The 25,996-nt window shown below is 48.8% G+C and overlaps 2 protein-coding genes across 4 annotated transcripts in view; one reads left to right on the plus strand and one right to left on the minus strand.

Moving 5' to 3' along the window:
• The window catches only part of Pdzk1 (PDZ domain containing 1), a 28,091-nt gene extending 8,869 nt beyond the window's left edge, over positions 1 to 19,222 (plus strand). The window contains exons 2-9 of one of the 2 annotated variants that reach the window (XM_036190125.1): positions 5,481 to 5,692; positions 6,778 to 7,024; positions 9,984 to 10,120; positions 11,140 to 11,335; positions 12,435 to 12,631; positions 17,282 to 17,506; positions 17,844 to 18,134; positions 19,156 to 19,222. In XM_036190125.1, the coding sequence (XP_036046018.1) occupies positions 5,483 to 5,692; positions 6,778 to 7,024; positions 9,984 to 10,120; positions 11,140 to 11,335; positions 12,435 to 12,631; positions 17,282 to 17,506; positions 17,844 to 18,134; positions 19,156 to 19,209 (1,557 nt within the window). In that variant the 5' untranslated portion in view covers positions 5,481 to 5,482 and the 3' untranslated portion in view covers positions 19,210 to 19,222. Of the gene's footprint in view, positions 1 to 5,480; positions 5,693 to 6,777; positions 7,025 to 9,983; positions 10,121 to 11,139; positions 11,336 to 12,434; positions 12,632 to 17,281; positions 17,507 to 17,843; positions 18,135 to 19,155 lie in introns of those variants that run through there. The other variant, XM_036190126.1, reaches the window with a different exon arrangement.
• Positions 19,223 to 19,731: 509 nt separating this feature from the next.
• The window catches only part of LOC118585482 (Golgi pH regulator), a 38,059-nt gene continuing 31,794 nt past the window's right edge, over positions 19,732 to 25,996 (minus strand). For both annotated transcript variants that reach the window (XM_036190127.1, XM_036190128.1), the window contains 4 exons: positions 24,586 to 24,681; positions 22,302 to 22,391; positions 21,509 to 21,574; positions 19,732 to 20,637 (listed from right to left, as the gene is read on the minus strand). In XM_036190127.1, coding sequence (XP_036046020.1) covers positions 20,431 to 20,637; positions 21,509 to 21,574; positions 22,302 to 22,391; positions 24,586 to 24,681 — 459 coding nt within the window. In that variant the 3' untranslated portion in view covers positions 19,732 to 20,430. The remainder of the gene's footprint in view (positions 20,638 to 21,508; positions 21,575 to 22,301; positions 22,392 to 24,585; positions 24,682 to 25,996) is intronic.

The following is a 25,996-nucleotide window of genomic DNA, read 5'->3' on the forward strand; positions in this document are numbered from 1 at the left end:
CTTGCTATTTATTTTGCTTCCTTTGAAGAAGGATTTGCTTGGGGCAAATGCAGTGGTAGAGCACAGGCCTTGGATTTGAACCCGAGCACCACAAAACAACAAACTCCAAACAAAACCAAAATAATAAGACCACAAATGGTGGTGCACACCTTTAATCCCAGCACCACTCAGGAGGCAGAGGCTCACAGGAATTAGAAAAAAACAACAACCAGATTTTTGGCATGTAAGTGCAGGTGCTCATGTACAGGTGTGTACATATGGAGATGGGTCAACCCTCAGTGATTTTTTTTTTTTTTTTTTTTTTTTTGCAATGGGGGCCTCTTACTGGCCTGGAGCAGGCTGGCTGGCTGATGAACTCCAGGATTCTGCCTGTCTCCACCTTCCCAGCTCTGGAGTTACAAGTGTGTGTTACCATACCAACAGTTCCTGGGTGTCTTAGGGTTTCTATTGCCGTGAAGAGACACCATGACCACAGCAACTCTTATAAAGGAAAACATTTAATTGGGGCTGGCTTACAGTTCAGAGGTTTAGTCCATTATCATCCTGGTGGAGAGCATGGTGGCATCAGGCAGACATGGTGCTGGAGAAGGAGCTGAGAGGTCTACATCTGGATTGGCAGGCAGCAGGAAGAGTAGTGACCCTCAAAGCCCACCCCCCAATGACACACTTCCTCTAGTAAAGCCACACCCACTCCAGCAAGGCCACACCTCCTAATAGTGCCACTCCCTATGGACCAAGCATTCAAACACAGGAGTCTTTGGGGCCCATACTTATGCAAACCACCACACAAGAGATCAAACTCAGGCCCTCATGCTTGCAAGGCAAGAGCCAACATCCATCTCTGAGCCCTTATGTGACCTGGCTTTTGCTGTGTAGACTAGGATGGCCTTGAAGATCCACCTGCTTCTGAAGTGCTGGGATTTAAGGGCGTGTATTTGGTCATGAAATGTTTCGGGGAATCCCATGTTCATGGCTCTAGAGCACAGTTTGTGGTCTTGTTGGATTCCCACCAAAGTCAAGATTTTCTAATCCTTTCAGGAGATCCTGAAGCTGACATTTAAGTGGCTTTAAACACCTCCTCCTCCGCTTCTGTCTGGGTTGGCTCATGAGCATTCATGCCTGTGACATTTCCACCTACATGAAACATTATCGTGGAACAGAGGCTTCAGAAGGAGTTTTGCCTGGAACAGTCTGATAGGACAGGCAGGCCTTGCCACAAGCCCCCCTCACAGCAGGAACAACGGAAACAGTGTCTTACCTCCCTCCAAATAGCCATCAGTGGAAAGCCCTGCAGCTTCCATCTCCACACACACACACTGAGGCCAAAGCAAGACCCAGCTTTAGCCTTTGCAACTAAGCTGGACCTGCCGGCTATGTGGGCCTCGGTGGTCCTGACCTCTTTAGGCATGGCTTCCAGCTTGCTGTGTAAAGGCTAGTGAAAAGTACTGACCTAAGGATCTGTGGGGAGGATGGTGAGCTGAGAGGCCCTGGCCTGCCTTAGGAGCTGTCTTCTGGGCCTGTGAGATATTTCTTTTCTGTGGGAAAAGCCTAGTAGTTTGAATCCTTTCTACTCTGACCCCTGACAGAGGGGCCTCCTAACCTTTCTGTGTTCATTTTCTCGTCTTCCTAACTTGCAAAATGCTCTGAGCTTTTCTTCTGGACATAGGTATATCATTCTTTCTTATAGGAAGAATCCAATTGTTTTGGAAGAAAATGGAGTCTAAAGAGTAACATTATCAAGAGGAGTGATGGACAAACACTTCTGAGCCTTTGCTGTCTGCCTGTCCAGGGCCCCGGTCCTCTGCTGTCTGCCTGTCCAGGGCCCCGTCCTTCCCTGTCCGCCTGTCCAGGGCCCTGTCCTTCCCTGTCCGCCTGTCCAGGGCCCCGTCCTTCCCTGTCCGCCTGTCCAGGGCCCCGTCCTTCCCTGTCCGCCTGGCCAGGGCCCCGTCCTTCCCTGTCTGCCTGGCCAGGGCCCCGTCCTTCCCTGTCTGCCTGGCCAGGGCCCCGTCCTTCCCTGTCCGCCTGGCCAGGGCCCTGGTCCTGGTCATACAAGTAACTTTGTTGACAAGGATTGACTTTTCATGTCAGCTCAGAGAGTTCAGGGGTCACGGCCTCATTTCATCTCCAGTATTTTGATAATTGGGAATAGAGCCACTTTGGGATATTCTAGAAATCTCCACATCTTCACAAATTACCTACACACCCACCATTAGGGCCTGGCCCTCAGATTTCCTCATCAAGAAGTAGATGGGCTGAGGGGGGCGTTGAAGAAGCAGGAAAGAGATCCTTAAGCACAGTGTCCTCCTAGTTACGCCAAAGCTCAGAGTCCAGACATCTCCTTGTGCAGCAGTGACACACATGTGCTAAAATGACAGGCCCTGTCTGATGTAGGAGCCACAGAAAACCAGGATGCGGACTAGACGGAACTGGGAATGGAGGTGGAATGGAGCAGGGCCCTGTAGACGCCAGAGTGAACTGGCTTTGCATAATACTGTCACGGAAAGAATTTTGTGCCCCAGGGTCCCATGTAAGGGCAGGCATTTGGAGTTTTGCGTAGCTTGTTTGGGGTGATGGTATTCACTAATCTATGTGGGGAACACCTGCTGATGGATGGAGCAGGAAGGGGACAGAGCCGGCATCTCCCTGTCAGGATGATGACATTTCAGAACTGCTGTTGCTGGGAACCGGCTCTAACCCTGCCTTCAACCACAGCCGTGGGAAGAAATGGTGACCTTGTGTACCTGAGACTCTTCAAAGCCTCAGGTGCAGGTCTCACTGATCTCAGTCTGGCTGTTTAGAAACTTTGAACGTCCCCCCAAACAAGACACAGCCTGAGATTGTTGCCAAGAAAGCAACCTCGTATCTTTTGGCATGTTGGGGTTTTGGGTCTCCAGTGAGATGGGAAAACATTCCCCAGTGCAGCCTCCTCTAGAGGAGGGATTTCTCTCTTCATCTTTGGCCTGCAGAAGAAGCGAGAAGGGACCCTGCAGTGGTTACCCCAGATGTGAGACAGCCAAGTTTAAGATGGGTACCTTAAAAATGAACATTCATCTGTTGACCACAAACAGCCTCCTCTTTTGTTGAACGCACAGAATCCAGCACCCTTTATTCTGGCTGTAAAGGCACGTTCTGAATTGGAAGCATGTGGATGAGGTTGCCCACTGTTTACCTGAAGGATCGAAGAGGCTTTGAGCAATCCCTTCAAGGCTTTTCAGCTCCGGGGAGTTGAGACTGATGGGTCTGGAGAGGAGCTTGCATGTGGTGGGAAACTGAAACTGACCTGATGCGCGTGGGCTGGGCAGAAAGAGCAGTTCAAAAGTCTACGTCAGAACAGACTGGAAGTGGTGCCTGCAAGTGAGGAGAGCTGGCTGGTGATGTCTGCACCAGGCCCCTTCCTCCCTGTGGGGCCCTTTCCCCGGCTGAGCCTTTTGATGTGGGAGAGCTGCTGTGCTCTCCCAAGGTGTAGGTGATGGCCACTGTATAAGGCGTCTTCGCTTTTCTCTCCTCTGGTGTCTGATGGGGCCTATTTCTTGGGGTTTTTTTTTTTTTTTTGACCACATATTTTCACACTCATCTTTGCAGAGAGAGAGAGAGAACGAGAACACACTTGGGGTGGCCCAGCTGCCACAGGTAGTAGAGATCTTCCTGCCTGCTCTGTGCTGCCCCTCTGCGGGCACCAAGGTCCTATGGCATCTTGAATCGCCACAGCAAGACTTCTAGGAGGCCTGCAGCATAATGTTGCCTGTTGTTCATTCTACCCCTCCATGTTTTTAATAGTCACCTCTTCCTGTCCTTCTGGAGCAAAGGGGCATGCTCACAAACTGGGCTGTGATGAGGAGAGCCCAGAGGAGGAGCAGCCATCCTGCCCTTGGTTTCTCCCGTCGGCCTTTGACTGGGCTGGCCCCCACTCCTAGGAACGCACAGTGCTGAGCTGGGGGGCCTCAGAGCCCCAGCAGTCTCCCTTAGCAGTAAGGCCCCCACTGTTGCTCACACATTCCTTTTCTCCTCTTGTTCCCTGCCCCCTTCCTGTGGTGGCAGGAGGGGCAGGCTGGGTGGGGACAGAAGTGGCCTTGGTAAGGAGAGCCTTGACCCGCCATCCTTGCTTTACTCTGGTGTATCATCACCAGCCATTTCCCTCCCTCCCTCCCCAACTCATTCTTTCCCAGTTTCATATGTCTATGTCATGTATTTTGATCATGTCTCCGTGGACCCTGCTGTTCTGTGCTGCTGAACCCCTACTTCCCTCTCACATATTTCTGTGGTGTGTCCCACTGCACTGTCTTAGGTTGCTGGTACAACCCAGGGGTGCAGCCATCTTTGCTATTGACTTATCCACACGACAACCAGCTCTGAGCCCTGGCTTTGTTTCAGTAATTCTTCTCCTTTTTTCAGTTGTTTGCAGCCTGCCTTGCCCTGTCCTGTCTCACCTCAGTCCCACCTCTTGAAAGGCATTTCTCCAAGGAGCAAGTCATGCTTCTCCTCAGCCCATTCCTTCTTCCCAAAGACCCTTTGGTGTGCCAGCCTGTATCTCTCCGTTCTTCCCCAGCATGGCATACACCACATTTTGTTTTAAAAATATAATTACGAAAAAAATATCTTCCCAGGTTAGAAAGGCAGTGTGTAGTTTCTCTCATTCATCACAGGTGTGTCTTCAACATCTAGAACCTGAAAGGCTCATCAGATAGTTGAGTGCAAGCATGCTTCTTGGAGGTGGACATGGGCAGAGCACGTGTGTGAGAATGTCTTATGAAACTTCCGGGGGGCTGGGAAGACAGACTTGTTCATTAGAGTGCTCACTCTGCAAGCTTGGGGACAGGAGTTTGGATCCCCAGAGATCCTGTAAGAAGCTGGGTGTGGTGTGGTGGTGTGTCTGCAATCCTAATGCTGAAGAGGCAGAGATGGAGGACAGCTGGATCTTCTCGCCAGCTACTCTCGTCAGATCTGTGAGCTCCAGGTCCATTGAGAGACTGCCTCAATAAATCAGGTAGAGAGGCATTGAGGAAGACAGCTGACATGACCTCTGATTTCTACACACATGTGCACACTCACTCACATGTGCACACTCACACACACAGACACACACCAACAACAAAACTCCAGCACACACACAAATGAAACCTTTTATTTTGTGTGGTCATTAAAGAGGGTAGATTTGGCCTCTTAAACTTTGTGGGTCATGTGTTTTTAGACATCTTTAGGGCAGGGGACAGAGATGAGTTTGGTTGGAGCTACTGAAGTCAGAGCACCTGTGTTACGTATGCAGTTGAACACATGGGTCTGAAACTCCAGTAAAAAGGCCATTCTTGGGGGATAGATTTGGAAATCGTGAACCTGGCCTATGCAAAGGCTTCCTGGGGTCCCAGCATTGCTACACAGCAGAATGGACAAGCAGAGACAGGCTATGTGTGGAGACTCTCAGGCTTTCATGCTCCAGTTAGATTTCCTTGCCTGAGGATTTATCCATTTGTTTTTTCTCACAGAAATGGCCTCCACCTTCAGCCCCAGAGAGTGTAAATTGTCCAAACAAGAGGGGCAGAACTATGGCTTCTTCCTGCGCATTGAGAAGGACACGGATGGCCACCTGGTCCGGGTGATTGAGAAGGGGAGCCCAGCAGAGAAAGCAGGGCTCCTGGATGGGGACAGAGTTCTCAGGATCAATGGTATCTTTGTTGACAAGGAAGAGCACGCACAGGTGAATAGACACTTGGGGTTCTTCAGTCTCCACATCTCTGCCCACTTTGATTGGTGGGGGTCAGTGGAGCTTGGTTCTCTTGTGGCTGCCATTGGCAAGGATCTATTGTATTTTACGTTGGCTAGTCTAATTGCTTATAATGAACTGAGAATTGTAAAAAGTATTACGTGGCTCAGTGGGTAAAGGTAGCTTGTTGCCAAGTCTCATGACCTGAGTTCAATCCCTGGGACTTACATGGTGGAAGGAGAGAACTGATTTCCGTTAAGTGTCCACATGCATGTACCATGGCATGTGCCCTATTATAGAACCAATCAACCAATCAATTAAAAAATGTTCCACTGTAATAGTGCCAGGTCAAACATGCATTGCCCAGTTGCTGTGTGCTAGACAATTTTATCTGAAGAAGCTAGAGCCCTCAGCACAAGCCTGTGAGGCATGTATGACTGTACAGACAAGGCAGCCATGTGCAGGCGACTTAGCTTGTTAACACTCATGCAGTGAATACATGGGAGAGGTGGGTCTTGCCTCACTTTGGTATCCTTCCCCTTACTCTACACCATGCACCCCGCCCCCCACAGACCTGAGAAGCCCTGTTGTGCTCTCTCAGCCTCCCTCATGCTTGGGTCCTTTAATATAGTTCCTCATGTTGTAGAAACCCCCAACCATAACATTTTCGTTCCTACTTCGTAATTGTAATTTTGCTGCTGTTATGAATTGTAAATATCTGATATGCAGGGCATCTGAGACACAAGTTCTGTGAAAGGGTCGGGTCATTCAATCCCCAGGGGGGTCATGACCCACAGGTTGAGAGCCACTGGTCTAGAGCGAGCATTTCTGGGGAAGACCAGTCCTTGTAAGGGTTTCCTGGATCCCTACAGTGCCAGGGTCCCAGTCTAATCCTCCTCTATGTATTAGGAGTATTGGGGTGAAGGTGTCTCATACCCCTCTGCTTAGAGTGTGGGTGTCAAGTCAGCTGGCAGACCTTTAGGAACACACGATGAACACCTTCCTCCTGCAGCTGGTGGGGGGGGCGGGAGGTAGTTATCAGGACATGGTATCCTTTATCATTTCTCCTTTCTTTAAAGGTGGTGGACCTGGTCAGAAAGAGCGGAAATTCAGTGACTCTGCTGGTTCTGGACGGAGCCTCCTATGAGAGGGCTATTAAAAAACAGGTGGACTTGAAAGAATTGGATCAGAGCCAGGGGGAGCCAGCTTTCCATGACAAGAAACCAGGTCCTGTGATGAATGGAGCAGTAGAGACTGCCCAGCCACGGCTCTGCTACCTGGTGAAGGAGGGCAGCAGCTTCGGTTTCTCCCTGAAAACCATCCAAGGTGAGCTTGGGGTGGGGTGAGCAATAGCCTTCCGGAAGACCGAGGCTGTTAACGACATTCTCTGTAGTCGTTATGGAATGCCCACACACAGCACCGTCACCCTCTCTTCCTTTGTCCTCAGTCCTAATCTTTCTCTGCAGTTGTCCAAAGAGAGATCCGGACTTCGGACATCAGCAAGGGCTGAGCAGAGTAAGGTCCCAGGTATCTTTTCCCTACTGTGTGTCAGGCTGGCCCTTTGAGGCCAGAGGTTCAAGGGCTGATTCCTCTTCATTGTTTTGTTTTGTATTCCCTTGGTTTTTCAAGACAGGGTTTCTCTGTGTAACAGCCCTGGCTATCCTGGAACTCACTCTGTAGACCAGGCTGGCCTTGAACTCAGAGATCTGCCTGCCCCTGCTTCCCGAGTACAGCAATTAAAGGTGTGTGCCACCACTGCCTGGCTTCACTGTTCTTTTCTAGCTCCCTTAGGGTGAAGATGGAGGGAGGAGGTTCTTCATGGTATCTACGTTGATGAGACTGACATCTTTTCATGGCCCAGAGAAGCCAAAAATTTAGCAAAGTTTTGAGCATCTGTTACCACGTTACAACCCCAGAGCAGCTGTATAAACCCTGCCTGCCCTCCTGTGACATTATAATACTCTCAGCTGTAGCCTAGTCTTAGTTGTCCTAAGATGTGTCCCTGACCTATGCCATGAAGGACATACTTGAGAATCCCTGACCCCTAGGAAGTCTTAGACGCCCTGTTTCTGTGGTTTCAGAGGAATGCACCATCTGCACTGTCCACTGGAATTCTTTAGTGTTTCTCCTAGGAAAACGGAAGCTTGTTGGCTCCGTCTCTAACTGTTAAACAGAGAAGAGGAGGTTGGTAGGTTCAGGAGAGATGCTGACACATCTTTTCAGAAATCAGCTTTCTCACGAGAAAGGGCCACAAGGTGAGTGTTAGCTCATCACCTAACACTAGTGTTGCCCTGTCCACATTCTCTGTGGTCCTGGAGAGGACTGATGGTCGGCTGCGTTTGGTGGAAGACAAAGGAGAAGGCTATTTGACAATTTAACATGGTTTTCCGAGGTCACACAAGAGATAGCAACCACGAGAGAGATGATTATTAAACATCTGTATTATTAAACACAGTGGTGTTGAGGGCCAAAGAACCTTGGTATTTCTTAGAACTCTATTAATGGTAAAATAGTGTTAAACAAAAGACGAGGGCTGGTGAGCTGGCTCAGTGGGTAGAAGTGCTGGCTGCCAAGCCTGATGACCTGGGTTCAATCCCCAGAGCCCCATTTGGTGGGGGGAGAGAACCAACTCTGACCTCCACGTGCATGTTCTAGAGTGTGTGTGTGTGTGTGTGTGTGTGTGTGTGTGTGTGTGTGTGTCCACACACACAAATTAACCTAAAAAGTCCAAATTCACAAGTCTCCTCACTGGGCTCTTGGGCTGATGCATACAGCGAGTGGTTGGTTAGTTTTATGGAGAGAATGTTTTCTTCACGACAAACTGCAAGATGATGGTGAATATATAAGAAGCTAAGCAGCAATTGTCTTGGAGAGGAAGCTGACACATAATCCCGTCAGGAATGAGGTTTATTAGGTGGAGAGAAGCCCTCGAGGCCGTGAGGGGGCCTCGGGTGGGGGGACACATTAGACAACACAGATATGGAGAGTCAAACACGGCGGGATCTTAAAGGGAAGGACAGGCTTCCCTTTGAAGCCAGGAGAGAGAGAGAATGGATGAACGAGTGAATGAACGAGTCAACCACATGAAAAGGATGGCGGGGAGGCTCAAGGAGCCTCTTCAGAGGTCAGCCCTCAGAGCTTTTTCTGAGCCCAGAACAAAGGAGAGGTCTGGCTTTTTATTACCTTTTAGGGGTGGTGAGGAGTTTCCCATCACAGAATTTAGTTCGGCACAGTCATGTGTGGCCAGGAGCATGGAGGATGCCAGTCAAGAGCTGGCGGAGCCTATCACAGGTGCTTCTAACTCTGTTCCAGAGAGAGCCACAGGGAGACCTTAAAGGTGCCATCCTTGTGTTCTAACGGGCAATAGAGCTGTTAGAGTTCAAGGAAGCTGAGTTGGTAGTGGTCCTCCTCCTTACAAGTACCATAGATGGCTGTATAAAGCTACCCTCATGAGGTTGGGGAGTTAGTTCAGTGGTAGAGTGCTTGCCTAGCAAGCACAAGGCCCTGGGTTCGGTCCTCAGCTCCGGGGAGGTGGGGGGGAGCTACCCTCAGAATAGATGGAAATGTTAGCGTCTAGAAAGAATTACTAGTACTTGTTAGGTTAACAGCTAGACCACACCACACACGCTCCCTTTCCTCTTCCTCCTCTCTCTGACCTTGCTGGGCTGCAGCAGAGGCCTCTGGACGCCAGCAGTATGTGATGTTAGGGGAAGGAAGGAACGGAGAGGATGACTTCTAATTCTACAGATGCAGAAATAGATGCTGTGTGGGAATGGATCAGTACTTTCTGGCTCAAGAGGCCAACGTCAGACATCTATTTTTAAAATTTCCATTGATGTGTATGTGCATGTGTGCATGTGCTCGTGTGTGCGTGTGTGTGTGTGTGTGTGTGTGTGTGTGTGTGTGTGTGTGTTCATGCATGCCATGCTGGATGTGCGGGGGTCAGGGGACAACTTACAGTTCTGTTCTTCCACTGTGTGGACCTGGGAATTGAACTGAGGTCATCAGATATGACATCAGGTGGCATTATCCTCTGAGCCATCTCACTGGCTTGTCACCGAGAGTCTCACCTTTCCTTCAGTCAGACTGAGACTTTCTCTTCAAACCAAGAGACCCGTGCTGAGTAACAGCAGAGCCCAGCCCTGTGCTGGAGCTGTCACTGAGTTGAGAGCCGAGGCGGGCGATGGCGATCTGAGTCCGCTCTGAAGGTCTCTGGAGGGAACTTTTGATCGGCAGATGAGCAGCTTTTCTGTGCAATAGGGTCTCTCTCCGACTCTTCTTCCAGGCAAAAAGGGCGTGTACCTGACTGACATCACACCTCAGGGAGCGGCCATGCGAGCTGGGGTCCTGGCCGAGGACCTCTTGGTGGAAGTGAACGGAGAAAATGTGGAGAACGCCAATCACGAGGAAGTGGTGGAAAAGGTAATCCTCAAAGGGCGCTTTCTCCCCTCTGCCCTCCATCGGAAGTGCCGGAGGTGGGTGGTAGGGCCTGCCTGGATGAACGTGTGACGGGAGAGCATCCATCTAGGTGTTTGTGTCAAGGGCGCACAGAGTCACTGGTGGCGGGGGTGGGGCTGACAGGGCTCTGCCCCCCCCCCCCGCCCCGCCCCCGCCCCCCAGTTTCCATCTTCACGTTCACTTGCAGTCAGCCACATCTGAAAGCAACGGAAACTTCCAGAAACAGATGGTTCATACGTTGAAACAACTGTTACTACAATACATTGTTGTAATTGATTATTTGTTAGTCACTGTGTCCAACTTGTAAATTAATCTACCTCAGGTGTGTGTGTGAGAGAGGAGGAGGTGGCACAGATGGGGCTTCTTATTGTTTGTCATCTGCAGGTGGCAGCTTCCTTCAGTGACTGACAGGCGTCGGGCACAAGGATGGGGATGCTAGATGCCTTCTGGATGGAGGTGTGGGTGGCAAGGGATGGATTTCATCACTACTCAAAACAGAATACAGTGTTAAGTTTATAAGTAATTCCTCAAGTCCATTTCATATTTCCATACTCGCATGGCCATGGGTAACAAACCACACCTGTCCGGTGTTGGAAGCCCCCCCCCCCCCAGCCTGCTGACACCGGAGACGGGCTCTCTTGTTGAGGTCAGATGGAACCTTGGACACTGACCGACCTCTTGTCCTGTAGAATGATCTTCCAAAGTCGACCCTTACTTTCTTTTCTAAAATCCCATTCGGCCCTTCTCACCTGCACATCTTTCTGCTCTCTAGGAATTTGGGCTCCCACCTGAGTTCAGTTAACATCTGTGTGGTTGGCTGGTTTCCCTCAAAGTAGCTAGATAAATACCAGTCCGGCCGGCTGGGGGGAGCACGCAAGCTCTCATGCTCAGGCCACCAACCCGAGCCTTCTGCGCCGCATGGCGGCCTTCCTCTCTGTGTTGTTTGTGGGGACCCCGCCCCTCATCTGTGTGTCTTGCTGCAGGTGAAGAAGGCGGGGAGCCGTATCGTGTTCCTCCTTGTGGACAAGGAGACTGCCAAGCGCCATGATGAACAGAAGACACAGTTCAAGAGGGAGACAGCCAGCTTGAAACTGCTGCCCCACCAGCCCCGGGTGGTGGTGATCAGGAAGGGAAGCAATGGCTACGGATTCTACCTGAGGGCAGGCTCTGGACAGAAAGGTGAGGCACCAGGCCAGCAGACCTTGAGTCCCTCATCCGCAGTGCAGGCGCACCAAGTTCCAGCCCTGCCTGGGAACTGCGTGGGAGTGGGAGGCAGAGCTGCTCACGTTGCTCTGGGTGGCCTGATGCCGGAGTCTGTTTCCATATCAGAGTAGTCAGGCACAATTTAGGATCTAGATAGACAGGTGCGACTAACTTGGCACTCTGAAAGAAATCTGAATTTGGAGCATTTGCTGATTTTTGTGATGTGGAAACCCCAACATAATGGCCTTGAACACAAGGTTGAGCAGTTGCAAGCAACTGGCCTCTGGAAATTCCTTCAGGAACCTCGTGCTGGGAAAAGAGAAAGCCTAAATATTGAGCGGGAAAGGGGGCAGGCACCCAGAAGGATTCACAACTTATCAGACCACCTTTCGGGAGAGGGCAGGATGGGCCAGTGGTGGGTGGGGCCTTAACCTCACTTCAGAACCCTGAAGATAGACTTGAAGGGGTCACTAGACCCCTTTGCCCTTACCAGGGTGGCTCTCTTGAATAAGTCTCTCCTTTCTGCTATTAATTTGGCTGTTTGGATCAGCTTATGGAGGACTCGTGGCTGAACTTTGCTTGTTGGGGCACAGGCTGGGACCCCCAAATAGGGCAGCGCCAGCATGGCTTCAAAGGCTGGGAGCCTTTGTGTTCTTCACCCCTCCCTGCCTTTTGCACCAAGGTCTCACTGTGTACAGACTGACCTTGAACTTGGGGACCTCCTGCTTCCACTTCCCTAGTGCTGGCCCCTTTCCCTTCTGTGGCTTACCTGCTGGGTACGATATGTGGCTGTAAGGATGCCCACGGACTTCCTAGGAACTTTGTCAAAAGTGACCACCAGACACTTTTAGCAAACACCAGCCTTCTCAGTCTTTTAAGACCCTCTCATGGTTTGAGGCTGGGTTTGCTCCAGGAACAGGCTAGAGAGTAGATTTGTAGGCCCCTGGGGTGCAGAGAGACTGGAGGAGCTGGATACAGCATACCTGTTTCTTCAGGCCCAGGGATCCAGCAGAGACCCCAGCACTTATTTGCTTCGGTGCTTTCCTGGTGACTTTGCTTTGTGTGGGGAGGGCAGGTCAGATCACCAAGGACATAGAACCTGGAAGCCCAGCAGAGGCGGCTGGCTTGAAGGACAACGACCTGGTGGTTGCTGTCAACGGCGTGTCCGTGGAAGGCCTTGATCACGACAGTGTGGTGGAAATGATCAAGGGGGGCGGAGACCAGACCACACTGCTGGTGGTGGACAAAGAGGCAGACAGCATCTATGGACTGGTAAGTAATTCCTGGAATGCATAATTCGATATAAGGATGCATACTCACGCACATACTCATGCACTAGGGCTCGGCTCCTTCACTCACGCCCTCCGACTTGGAGCTGAGTTCTTTGTTCTTCAGCCTGGAAGGGGCATAACAACCACTAAGGCCAAACTGTGGCTCAAATTGGTAATGACCAGAGAGCATTAAATGAGTAATAAATCCCTGGACTAAAAACCTTGGATTTGTAAACCAGCTGAAGAATGACTCTTGATGATCTGAGGTAAACTATGAAGAATAGGAATCTCAGACTAGACAGAGGTGGCCCGGACTTCTCAGAGCTGGCATAGGCATAGATGGGTTTATTTGGTTTTAGGTTCATTTTTATGTGCGAGTCTGCATGTATGTATGTGCATGTGCATGCCAGGATCAGAAGAGGGCGCCAGATGTCCTGGGGCTGGAGTTACAGGAGGTTGTGAGCCACCTGTTGTGAGTACTGGGAACTGAACTTGGGTCCTCTACAAGAGGTGAGCGCTCTTAGCATCTGGGCCATCTCTCCAGTCCTGATAGTGGAGATGATGATGTTGGTCAGCAAGCTTCTTCAGTCTTGAGTAAAGATATGAAAAAGTTTATTAGTTTATTGTTGTCAGTGATGCAAAAACCACAGCTCTCACCCCAGAAGGAATAAGAATTTATTTTGGAGTTAAATTTGAGGGACCATGGTCCGAGAACACAGATTTAGGTGATCTCAAGTCCCTTCTACCATGTTCCAATGTGGAGGCAGTTTAATGGAGTTTTTATAGTAACAGAACAAAGAAAGGTATAAATCAAGGCCTAAAAAGTACATTTGTGGAAACAGGCAGGTTACAGTGAGGCAGAGGCCTCAGATGCTATGGGACAGCATGTAGCCCTTTGGTTGATGAAGAACAGATTTTGTTAATATATTCCAACTTGTTTATCAGAATGTCCGAGGTGGGAAGGAATCTCCATCGTTAGGCTACAGTTCGCCCTATAGAAACTGCTGGACCTACAGCATTCCAACCTCTCCTGAGTCCTGGAATCCTCCTTCACATTGTCCTCAGTAAACACAGTGGGAACAGGCTCACCAAGAGCCTCCCTCCCTGTTCGCCTGTGTTAAGGCTTTTTAGAAAAGATGCTATTAAGTCATGTGTATATGTGTGGCTGTGTGTGGGTATGCGCACACGAGAGCAGGTGCTCCCAGGGTCCAGAAGAGGGTGCTGGGTCTCCTGGAGCTGGAGTTACAGGTAACTGTGGACCGTCTGATGTGAGTGCTGGGAACCAAACGGGTCCTTTGCAAGAGTGGCATGTACTCTTAACCACTGAGCAGCCTACTCCCAACATTTTATACTGCTTTATCATGAGAACTGGGTTCAGTCCAGCTTAGAAGGTGTCTGGGGGCCACAGTGTCACCTGCCTTGCTGAATGCTGGCCACAGGGATAGCTAATGGTCTTCTGTGTTACACTGTAACAGAAGCACCTCAGGGGCATGCAAAGGGAGGAGAACATGCGTGGTGACACTGGCCTCTTCTTATAGCTTGGAGACTAAACTTGGACACTGAATGACTTAGACACTCAGCTAAGCAGAGACTCAGATTAGTATAGTATTTGAACTCAAGTTCTCCAACTCAGTTCATCAGACCACACACTTTCTCTTAAATCTTGATTAGATTTTTCAAGATACCTTTGTAAACAAGATTAAATAATTAATTGGATGGAAAAAAAGAATGGATTTGTTAGCTAGTTGAATAATCATACCTAGAGAATCTCTGGTATTGGGATAATGTCAGCCTGAACAGAAGTCTCTAATGGTACACACACTATTTGTTCCCATGCTGATTTATTACATTGGGATGGAGACATGTTTAATTTATTTTCAGAGGATTTAAAGGAATGCTGGGTAATTGACAGGAGGATGTGATTAACATTCAAAATATCTAGCTGGGGGCTGGGTTGATGGCTGCATCCAAAGTTCTCATCCTGCCTGAGGATCTGGGTTTGATTCCCCAGCACCTCTCTGACGAAGCCAGGTGTGGCACTGTGTGTGCTGGAGAGGTGGGGTCAGGATCCTGGGGCTCAGGGGCTGGCCAGCCTAGCCTAATGGGGGAGAGACCCTGTCACAGGAGAGGCCAGGTGAAAGGACACCCAGGCAACGACACCCATGGTTATCCTCTGCACACATGTGTGTACCTGCACACCCACGAACACACGCCCTCCTAATCAGATTAGGAAGAATAAAAACAAACAAGACAGAACAAAGATGGTTTTAAAATACTATTTTAACTTGAAATTCAGTAAACTGAATACAACACGTTGAGAACTTATTTGGTACTCCAAAAAGCTGCCTCCCCAAACAAAACAAAACAATTTACGGTTACATGAATTAGAGGTAGAATGGTCAGACTAGCCATGGGAACACTAGTAATGGAATTATGGGTAAGCGGTCCTGAGCTCCAGCTTTCTTGGTTGTAAGGTAGCATGAGGGGCAGGAAAAGGACTAATTTAGTTACTATTTAGTGCATGTGGATGTCTCCGATGTATGGTCACTGAACATGTGGATGTCTCACGTGTATGACCACTGAATTCATATTGTGTCCAGTTCTGAGAACCGATTCTGACCAAGTCCTGCCACCAAAAAGGTGGTGACCTAGGGGATGGGACAACACTGGGTGCCGCCCTGAAGCAGGACAGGCTTCCGAGGAGAGGAGCAACCTTGAGAACGTGAAAGGTCGGCAGGCAGTAAATCCTCATTTCTGCCCAGCCCGAGGGCATGTTTGCTCACCTTTTTTAAAGAAAATAATTTGAAAGGCTGTTCCCATACTTAAGTACTAGCCATTTCTGGCTTAAGCACAACCGCAGCTGTTAGAAACGGGGACAACTTGACTTCCGCAAGCCACTGTTTGATGTTGTACGTTTTTGTTGCACTGAGGGTTTTGCTGTAATTCTGAGGAACAAAATCTGTGATAGAATAATGTCAGCGTAATCTTCCCGGTTTCGGTTAACCTGAGGGGAGTATGCCCACTTCCCAATGAGGGCTTCACAGGCTGGCGTGGGGGTGGGACGGGTCTGAGATACAGTAGTAAGTCAAGCACCTTTAACAGTTCCTCATGGGGCCAGATTCACGAGTGCTCCAAAGAGGGATAAAAGCCTTCCTGTTTCTTCTTTCATGTTGGGCGCTCTGACACCAGGGGTTCGTCCCCAGGCAGACACAGCTGCTCTGCCAGCTGGGAGAGTTCCCACATCTTCTAGCCTCTGCGGTGGAGCATTTGTGAACACATCTCTGAGGGCTGCATGGGGCTGAGCTGCCACGCACTGGGTTCTAAGGGCGACATGGGCAGGAAGGCGGATGAACCCCACATCTCACTTTTACTAAGCTCCCACAGTGATGAGGTGGACAGTGTTCCTCACTCCTTGATGTCCTGCTTTCTAACAAATGTCTGGAGGACACCTGCTGCCCTCAGTTTAACTGCTGAGCACACCCACAGCACACCCAAATCTAGTCCCCAACTCGGGCAAAATCTTCACCCAGCTAAGTGAATTCTATTAAAATACAAATTAAAAAAAAAAAAAAAAATCAGGGATGGGGATTTAGCTCAATTGATAAAGTGCTTACCTGGAAAGAGTGAGGACTTGAGTCTGATCCCCAGGACGTGTGCTCAAATGCTGAGCTTGATGGCACAAAACTGTCAGTGCTGAGGAGGCAAAGACAGTCCCCTGGGCATGCTTGGCAGGCCAGGCTGAACTCCTGGGTGAGCTTCAGGCCAGTGAGGCTGCCTCAGTTAGCAGGTGTTCCTAGGATAACTACACAAAGGCCTGAGGGATGTGTGTGCTCAAGCCTCAGAATAAAGAACACAGTCCATTTCCTGTTCTCTCTGTATTCAAGACCATGGCTATTGCTTTCTTTGTGGCCGTCCGTGCAAGTGAGAGGGAACAGAGTATTTATAGAGGGGAGGAAGCTTGGCATGAGAGAAGAGCTAAGATAGTTACAATCACTAGCAAAGTAAGTTGGCATAACTGATGCCAACCCTAGAGACGGCAAGCAGCTGAGGGACGGAATTCACTGTTGCTGCGTGTGTGGTCACCTCTCCCGGTATTGGTATGTGGAGTCGGTCTTTTCTGATGTCTTCGAGTCTTCCATTAGTCCCCAAAATGGTTTGTCTTTTGGTTTTTTGAGACCGGGTTGCTCTGTGTAACAGTCCTGGCTGTCCTGGATCTCGCTCTGTAGACCAGGCTGGCCTGGAACTCACAGAGCTCCGCCTGCCTCTGTCTCCTGAGTGCTGGAATTAAAGGCGTGCGCCACCTCTGCCCAGCTGTCTGTTTATATAATGTGTTTGAAGACAATTTTACTGAAGGGCAGGGACAGCAGGACTTGGATTAGCCCCTTAGAAGTGTTCCCCACGGAGGAGTGTAGGCAGTGTTCAGTGGTCTGCCTGCTCTTGTGGCGTTAAGCTAGTATTTTCGTTAGATGGCTTTGGTACAGAACTCTCTACCATTCTATCTTATGCACGTGTATGTGTGTGCATCCACATTTCTACCTTCTCTGGTTGTTTAGTCTACAATCAAACATGTATGACACCCTGTGTACTAAGTCATCACGTTTAATGACGGGTAACTGCTCATACATGTATTTTCCCCTTTTATTTTCAACAGGCTCGTTTTTCTCCACTTCTCTACTGCCAAAGTCAAGACCTGCCGAATGGTTCTGTCAAGGAAGCCCCAGCTCCTGTCCCTGCTCCTCTGGAGGCCACAAGTCCAGACAGCACAGAGGATGCGGGGGGTCATAAACCCAGGCTCTGTAGGCTGATTAAAGCTGACGGCAGCTATGGCTTTCATCTGAATGCCATTCGGGGTCAGCCGGGCTCCTTCGTCAAAGAGGTGTGTATGGTAACTGGTCCCAGCAGCTGTGAGTCGACAGGACGCTGGTTAGTCACATTCCCCACCTCCAGGAGTGCTACCGTTTGCTTGTGTGCATATGTCATGGTGCCTGTACCCTGTAGGGATGGCCAGTGAGACCTCTGTGGCTCTCAAGTTGGGATCCCAAGACAGGGGCCTAATGCCTCCAGCTCAGAGCTGTTCAGCATGGTGCCTGGCCAGTGTGGAGCAGAGGGGGTGTAGCCCCTCAAGGAGAAAGGTGTGGTTAAGTTTTCAGGAGGAAAGCTGCCTGGTACGCTGTCACCCATGTTTGGAACTGACACAGAACTTGTGCTCACAGGTACAAAAGGGTGGCCCTGCGGACAAGGCTGGGCTGGAGGATGAGGACGTCATCATTGAAGTGAATGGGGAGAACGTGCAGGAGGAACCCTATGAGAAAGTAGTGGACAGGATCAAGAGCAGCGGGGAGCATGTCACTCTCCTGGTCTGTGGAAAGAAGGCCTATGACTACTTCCAAGCTAAGAAAATCCCCATCGTTTCCTCCATGGCTGACCCCCTGGTCGTCTGTTCTGATGACAGAGGAGGAACATCAGCAGAGTCAGAGCATGATCCCCACACAGCAAGAGAAAGAGTGAGTGGTGACCCATTTCTCGGGGGTTGGAACACAGGGTGACCAACCTGTCAGGGTTTGGGAGGAGAGGAGGTTGGATGAGGACATATTTATTGTCTTCTTAGAAATGTGGCCTGAGGCCAGGCAGTGGTGGTATATGCCTTTAATCCCAGCACTCAGGAGGCAGAGACAGGCGGATCTCTGTGAGTTCGAGGCCAGCCTGGGCTACAGAGTGAGTTCCAGGAAAGGCGCAAAGCTACACAGAGAAACCCTGTCTCGAAAAACAAACAAACAAAACCAAAACAACAACAACAACAAAAGGAATGTGGCCTCAGTGTGGAGCCCAGGTTGATCTAGAACTCGCCACCCTCTTGTCTCAGCCTCCTGAGTGCTGGGATTGTGGCTTATGAGGTTATTATCTTAGCATGAGGCTGGCTATCAGTAAATGAAGATTTTTATCAGAATCATGATGGAGACCATCAGAAGAACCAGCTTGGTTCTGCCGCACATCAGCGGATTTCCTGGCTCCGTGCTTTAGCTGCCTACCTATAAAAGAGGGAGGATGTGTACAACTGTTTTCAGAATAAAAGTATTCGAACAGTGCCTGGCTCACAGTGAGTAAAAACAGAGATGGTTAGGGCAGTATTTTTTCTAGTCAACTCTTTCTTCATAGATGAACTTGAGATTCAAAAATGAATTGACAGCCAAGTTCATAAAAGGAAATTCACCAGAGTCAGGCTTCTAAGTCTCACTACACTTTTCTTTTCCATTGTATTAATTCTACTGATAGATTAGTAATGTCAATTATGGTACTATAGAGGTCTTATAGAAAACGGATTACATACATACATACATACAATCATACGTCTATAGACAATGAGAACTTGGTTTGTGTTAAATGGGGAGCCAAGCACAGATGTCAGATTGTGTCTTCTAGGCATGCATGGCTCTCCTCCCTGACTTAAGCATGCAGTCTAGAGCAGGCAGGCTCTCCTGCGGCTCACACTCTGCCGGTGTAAACCCTCCGATTTCGTTTCCACAGACCCACAGCACAGCCTCACATTCTTCTTCCAACTCTGAAGACACAGAGATGTGAGGAGAACAAACCGCGGTTTTGGCTACTGGATTCCTCTTACATGTCCAGGAACCGCCTTTCCGAGGAAGGAGCTCACTGCAGGCCCCATTAGACCTCTAGAATCACTCATTCCACGTGATGGTCTGCTGCATTAAGGGTTGCTCAATTTAGCTGGAGGGAGTGGCCAGGTTCTTGCTATGTGATATATGCTAAAGTACAACTTTCCATTTTTGCTGATGAAACCTCTTCCGTATGCATCTTGAGCACCAGAGATGATTCATTTGTGTATGTGTGAGTGTGGCTAATAAAAGTTTCAAGCAGACATCCTGTTGGAGGTGTGCTTCTGCAGCAATGCTGCAGCTAAGAGGCATTATTCAAGTGCTTTGGGAGTTGGCTGCAACTTTCCTGTTGGCTAATAGGATCTGGATTTGAATAGTGCCTTTGTTCTGTATGAACATTTCATGCTTTTTCATTTGCTTCTAGAAGCCCAACATGGCAAAGTACACACTATGACCTTAGTAATAAAAGGAGACTTCCAGGCAATATATTTCAGAATTTTCTTATACTGCATTTGAGTATTAAACATCGCCTTCCTTTTATGGTCGGGGAGCGTGTGTTCTAGGACTGGAGAGGGCTGTTGCAGCTAATAGCTACTCACTGTCTCACCCACAACACGAGAGGCAGAGGGAAAGACAGCCAGAAACTCCACCACTGGATTAGTGTAAGGCACCCACTCTCCACTAATTTAAAAGGACATTTAAAAAAAGGCATACCTAAAATCTTTTGGTAAAATGTATTTCAGTTGCCTATCCCCCTTTCCCCAAAAGAACAAACAACCTTTTGGTTATTTTTATGGGGTAAAGTGAATGAGGAGGGATGCATTTGACGTTAGACCACAATAACATAGCACGCCAAGCCAGGCTTGATAAGTGAACTCAAGGCCACAGTGTTACAAACTCTGATCTTACTAAATTTTCCGAGGGAAGCCACCTGAGGAGCACCAGGTATCCTCATGCCCTGACCCTCACCCTCTGAGTTTGCACAGCCTCAGACCCACACGTGCTCCCTGCAGAATGCTGCGGGCTTTTCTCCCTCTTGTGCCTCCGTGGGAACTCCTTGGGAGGAGGAAGGCAAGTGCTGGATGCAGAATAAAGCGCCCCCGCAGCTCATCTGCTCACAGAACTGAAGGCCCAGGGATGGCCCACTGTGTCTCCTTCCTCACAGTCTGCAGTGGGTCTAAGGTCAGGGCGCCATCTGCTTCTCTGGGGCCTGCTTGTGAGCCAGGTAGAGGAACAGTATGCTGGAGAGGGCACTGACGAGGAAGATGACGTCGAACCAGCGGTGATAAAAGTTGAACTGAAGCTCCCCAAGGACTTCCGTGATTATGGTGCGGTATTCGGGGGGCATGCTCATTCGGATCAGCAGCACGGAAGAGACAAAATACATGCCCTGCAAAGGTGAGCCAGTTAATTCAGACGTTACTCTGAGTGTTTCCAGGGGCAGGCCGGAGCAAACTTTAATACTATTTTAAAATTATTTATTGGGGCTGGAGAGAGTACAGTAGTTAACACTGGCTGCCTTTTCAGAGGACCTTGGCTTGATTCCTAGCACCCCCATGGTGGCTCACAACCATCTGTTCCTCTAGTCCCAGGTTGCCAAACATCCTCTTCTGGCCTCTGTGGGCACCAGGCACACACATGGTACACACACACCCGTGTACATGAATGAAAATTTCTACCTTATTTGTGCACATGGGTGTGTGGGTGTGCCTCTTCCTTGTGTGCATGTGATCGGAGGACGACTTGTCAGAGCTGCTTCTCCTACCTACCAGGTGGGTCTGGGTGCTGAACTTAGGTCATCAGGCCTGGAGACCACCACAGTGAGCCACTGAGCGAGCCATCATACTGGCCCAACTGAAACAAATATTTCTGAGCAGGAGGGATGGCTCAGTGGTTATATGTGCACGTACTGCCTTTGCAGATAACCCAAGTTTGGTTCCCAGCACACACTGGGTGGCTCACAACTGCCTGTGACTTCAACTCCTGGGGCAACTAGACTCATCTGTATACACACACACACACACACACATATGGGCCCCCCCCCCAAACATTTCTAAGCTGGGTGTGGTGTTGCATGCCTGAAATCCCAGCACTTGGGTAGTAGAAACAGATCAGGAGTTCAAGGCCACCCTTCACTACATAGAAGACTTGAGGCCAGCATGGACTACAAGACCTTGTCTTAAACAACAAAACCCCTCCCCAACAGAATCCATTTTTGGCATTTTACAGTTGTAGACACAAAGGCAGATCATTAAACTTACCATTATCTGGGCTAAGAGCAGGACAATGACATTGGAGGACTTACTGCTGGATATGGCATAGAAGAACTGTGGATAGAGGAGGAGAGGAACTTGGTGGTACAGACAGATCTTGTCATCAACAGTACACTACATGATTAGCCTTTAATAGCATCTCTTTCATGGCACAAAAAGTATAGCAAGTTCAGACGTTTAAATCCCCAGAGAGAGATTTAAAATATAAGAAAATCAGCCTCCCCCGCCCCCAGATGGTTGGTGGTTTATGTGTGGCATAACAAATAACTGTGGTTAAATTCCAGAAACTTTGATTTCTTGACATGGCCACACCAGGCACCTGCAGCTGTCGGGGCTCCTGAACTCTTCCCAGATTGTGCTAGATGTCAGAAGTCCTTCCTCCCAACTTCTCTTCTCAGTGTTTGGCTTCTCTACCAGAGGATCCACTTTTCACCACCACGTGGTCTTGCTGAGTGTTCTTATCTTCTTCACACGTGACTTACAATATTCCAACCTTGAATGTCTGCCTGTCCTGTTTTTTCTAAGTAGCTGCTGAATACCACGTGACAGGTTTGGTTATAGACAGTATGACAGCTCAATGAACAGAATGGACCCCTTATCTCTATTACCTTTGGAATGATCTGTGGCAGGTAGATGCTGTCTTACCCACAATTTACAGAGAAGTTTAACAGTCTTTTCATTTTTCTGGATGTCCTCTGAGTTGTTCATGACTATTGTGTAGGATCTAATTCAGAAGTCACATAATTAAATAAGGACTTTAAAACACTGTGATGCAACGTACCTTGGTAAGAGTGATCAGCAGTCCTCTGATGGATGTGACAATGATTATTCCAACCAGAATGAAAGAAATATGTTGAGACCAGAACTTCACCTGCCATCAGAACAGGAAGAACAGGCCATTACATTTCCAGGCAGAGCGGAGAGCTAATGTGATTTCTGATGACTTCTGTGACCAGGAGAAGGAATTCCATTAGGTTCCTCCTGGTCAGTTTTAAAATAAATACCTATAGGTGGTAGATACCTATGGGAAGACTGCATTGGATCCCTTAATTAGCAGACTTAAGTCTTAAAGATCAAAGAAAGCAAGTACAGAGAAGTGAGGGGGAAAAAACACCAAAGAGAAAACCCATAGCTGATGAGATGGTCCTACTGTGAGGAAACCCACAGCTGATAAGATGGTCCTACTGTGAGGAAACCCATAGCTGATGAGATGGTCCTACTGTGAGGAAACCCACAGCTGATGAGATGGTCCTACTGTGAGAAAACCCACAGCTGATGAGATGGTCCTACTGTGAGAAAACCCACAGCTGATGAGATGGTCCTACTGTGAGGAGTGAGAATGAGGGATTAAGGTGAACTCAATGCACCCTGATTGTTTTCAATGCTGTGGATGAGGGATTGCTGATCATGCGCTTCCAGGAGTAAAGGCCAACGACATTACAGTCTGACCAACTACACGGGTATTCTTGGTGCATTTCACTTGAACCACACAGTGGGGCTCTTTTCTCCAGTCCTGCTTGACAGGGAGAAGCGGTTTTGGGAACCTGTGCTTGACTCTGTTCTCAGGTATGTGATGCAGAGGCCATACCGACATCTAAAAGCTTGTTCTTCATTCAGAAGCGTGAACATGGAGGAAGGAGATGCATCAGGCTGGAACAGATAAGAGTGAGCAGCCTCAGAGCGCTCACTTCTAAAAGTGTAGTGCAGTAAGAAAACATTTGTTTTTGGGACAGGATTTCACTGTGTAGCCCTGCCTAGCCTGGAACTTGCTCTATAGTCGAGGCTGGCCTTGAATTCAGAGACTTTCCTACCTCTGCTTCCTGAGTGCCACCGCTCCCGACAAGTCCAGAAAGTCAAGTGATATTTAAATGAGACAGCCACACAGGCATCAATAATAAAGTACATGGATCACTGGAGACCCACATGACCTGAAGAAGGATGCCTTGACCCATCACATGCAGAAAGACTACACTGTTGACCCATCATTAAAAATGTGTACTTTGGTGGCTGGGAGATGGCTCAGTGGTAAGAATCTTGCTGTAAAAGCAACAGGACTTGAGCTGAAATTCCAAGCACTCATGTAAAAGCTGGGCATGGCTATGTGTGCCTGTAGCAACAGCATTGGGAGCTAGGGGCAGGCAGATGCTGTGTAGCTGAAACGTCAAGTCCCAAGTTCAGCGAGAGACCCTTACTAAGAAATAAGGTGAAGGAGGACTATGCACAGCACCCTCCTCTGCCTCCACAGTGAGGACTGTGAACTGGAGGCCAACCTGTGCTCTGCAGTGAGAAGAACAAAGGCATCCGTGGTGTTGCTCCTGTGGGCCTGCAGCCCCTGAGATGGGAGACAGGCTACATTGAGACGGAGACCCAGGGCAACACATACCCTCATGTAGGCTGAGAGCAAGCTTGACAGTTCACCAAGGACAAAGACATGTGACACCAGTGTTACTACCAAAGTGGTCATCAGCCTGAATGATGTCATCCACAAAACACGTTATGCTAGGAATAACCACTGAACTTGAGATAAGGCTTGTTTATGCCTGGTTTTATGAAATAGGGAGAAATGATTAAAAAAAAAAAAAACCAAGCCAACTTCGTGCATAGGTGACAATTCAACCTCAGTCCAAGGTCCACCTCGTCTGACAAAAGTCGTTTCTTGTAGTGGAAACCACTTCAGCTCTATTTCAGAACACTAATTAGTTGTTAATTTTCTACCAGGAGACCAAAGGTGAGTTGTGACTTTGAAGAGCTCACTGGGTATCACAGAGGAAGATCTAAATACTTGGTGGAGGGAAACTGGCCAGTGGTAGCTGGCTGTGGGCACGCTGTGGGCACGCTGTGGGCTGGTCAAGGACAGGCGGAGGAGGACCTGTAGCAGCAGGTAGCATCCAGTCACTGCTTATGGCTTTACAATAAGAGAGCTAAACCTGAGCGTTTACAGACGGGCCATGGGAGCTGTCAACACACAGAGGACAATGGACCTGAAGTTCAGGGTTAAAACCCGAGGGTCGAGCTGTGGCAACTGGACCTGAAGGAAACAAACAAGGATGTAAAATGGCCCTTACGTCGAACTGGATCCCCAGGTAATTCACAGTGATCTCAATGCCTCTGGTAACAGGGTCAGTCTTCCCAACTCGATCAAGAACAATATTGATGGTCGCCTGCAGAGATGGAGCTCTATGTTAGAACACCTTTTATCACTGTCTCAAAGAGTGACCCCCCTCCCCCCCATGGCTCGGGACAAAGGCACCTGCCATCAAGGCTGACCACTTAGATTTGATCCCTGTGATTCACATAGTGGATGGCAAGAATTGACCCCTGTAAGTTGTCCCCTGACCACCACACATGCCACATGTCACATGTACCTGGACACACACACACACACACACACACACACACACACAAAATTTAAAATTTTTTAATAAAATAATGATTCCACATGAATTAATGAACATATCTTAGAGGTTGATGCTTCCTTCAATACATTTTAATTCTACTTCCAATCTAAAACGTGAATAGGAAATCTATTTTGACCATTCGCACACAGGCAAATGAGTCTCTATCCCATATTCATTTCTGTAAAGAGACAAGGGCATAAAGTATATGTGCGCTATGATTCCAAGGTCAGAAGGCTAGCATTCTGGTAAAGGAAGTTAGAGTAAGAACCAAGAAGAGCCAGGGTCATCTCCTGTGTGACTGTGAGTGCTCTAAGGGCATGAGCAAAGCCTGCTACTGAGCTAACAAGAGAGAGCTTTGACAGCTGCCACGCCAACAGCCGCACAGGGGCTTTCCATCCGGCCATCAAGAACAACACCTAATGGAGAGAAACAAACGCCGCCTCTGCAGTGTGCCAGCAGCCAGGACACCAAAGGAGCGGCTTGGCTCTGTGTCCATGAAGCCTTCTTTACAAAGGCAAAGTGGGGCTGCTCCGCCTGGGGACCACAGGCTGTTCGTCTCCGCTTTAAACCTACCACTGAAGTGGCAGACTGGCAAACTGAATAAAAAAATCAAAACCTGACCACGGCACATGTTGTTCAAGAAACTCACTTTAAATACGCAGATACAGGGAGGGCAAAAGTAACAGTAAGATGGAAAGGGGACTGCAGCGGCGCCGTGTCTGTTAACACCTTGTAAGGACCCACTCCCCAGCAGACACTGCCCGGGCGGTGGTGGACGGGCCACTTTACAGTCATGAAGAAGATACAATGATTCTAGACGTTTTCTAGCTGATAAAAAGCTTCAGAATGTTACAGTAAACCCCATTACTTCATACATTAACTAAAAGGTAAGAACATTAAAAAGTAACACATCTACATCTCAAAAGATCTTGAAGAGAGGAACCGACATGAACACAAGGTGATGATGGCTCCTTACTCTGAACTGATCGTTGCTCAACGCACACACAATCAAAGCATCACACTGCACCCCCCACAGTCTGCAAGTGTGTGTCAATCAAAAGAACAGTCAAAAGCATGG

The sequence above is a fragment of the Onychomys torridus genome, chromosome 6, assembly GCF_903995425.1.
Source record: "Onychomys torridus chromosome 6, mOncTor1.1, whole genome shotgun sequence".
Taxonomy (NCBI): Eukaryota; Metazoa; Chordata; class Mammalia; order Rodentia; family Cricetidae; genus Onychomys; species Onychomys torridus.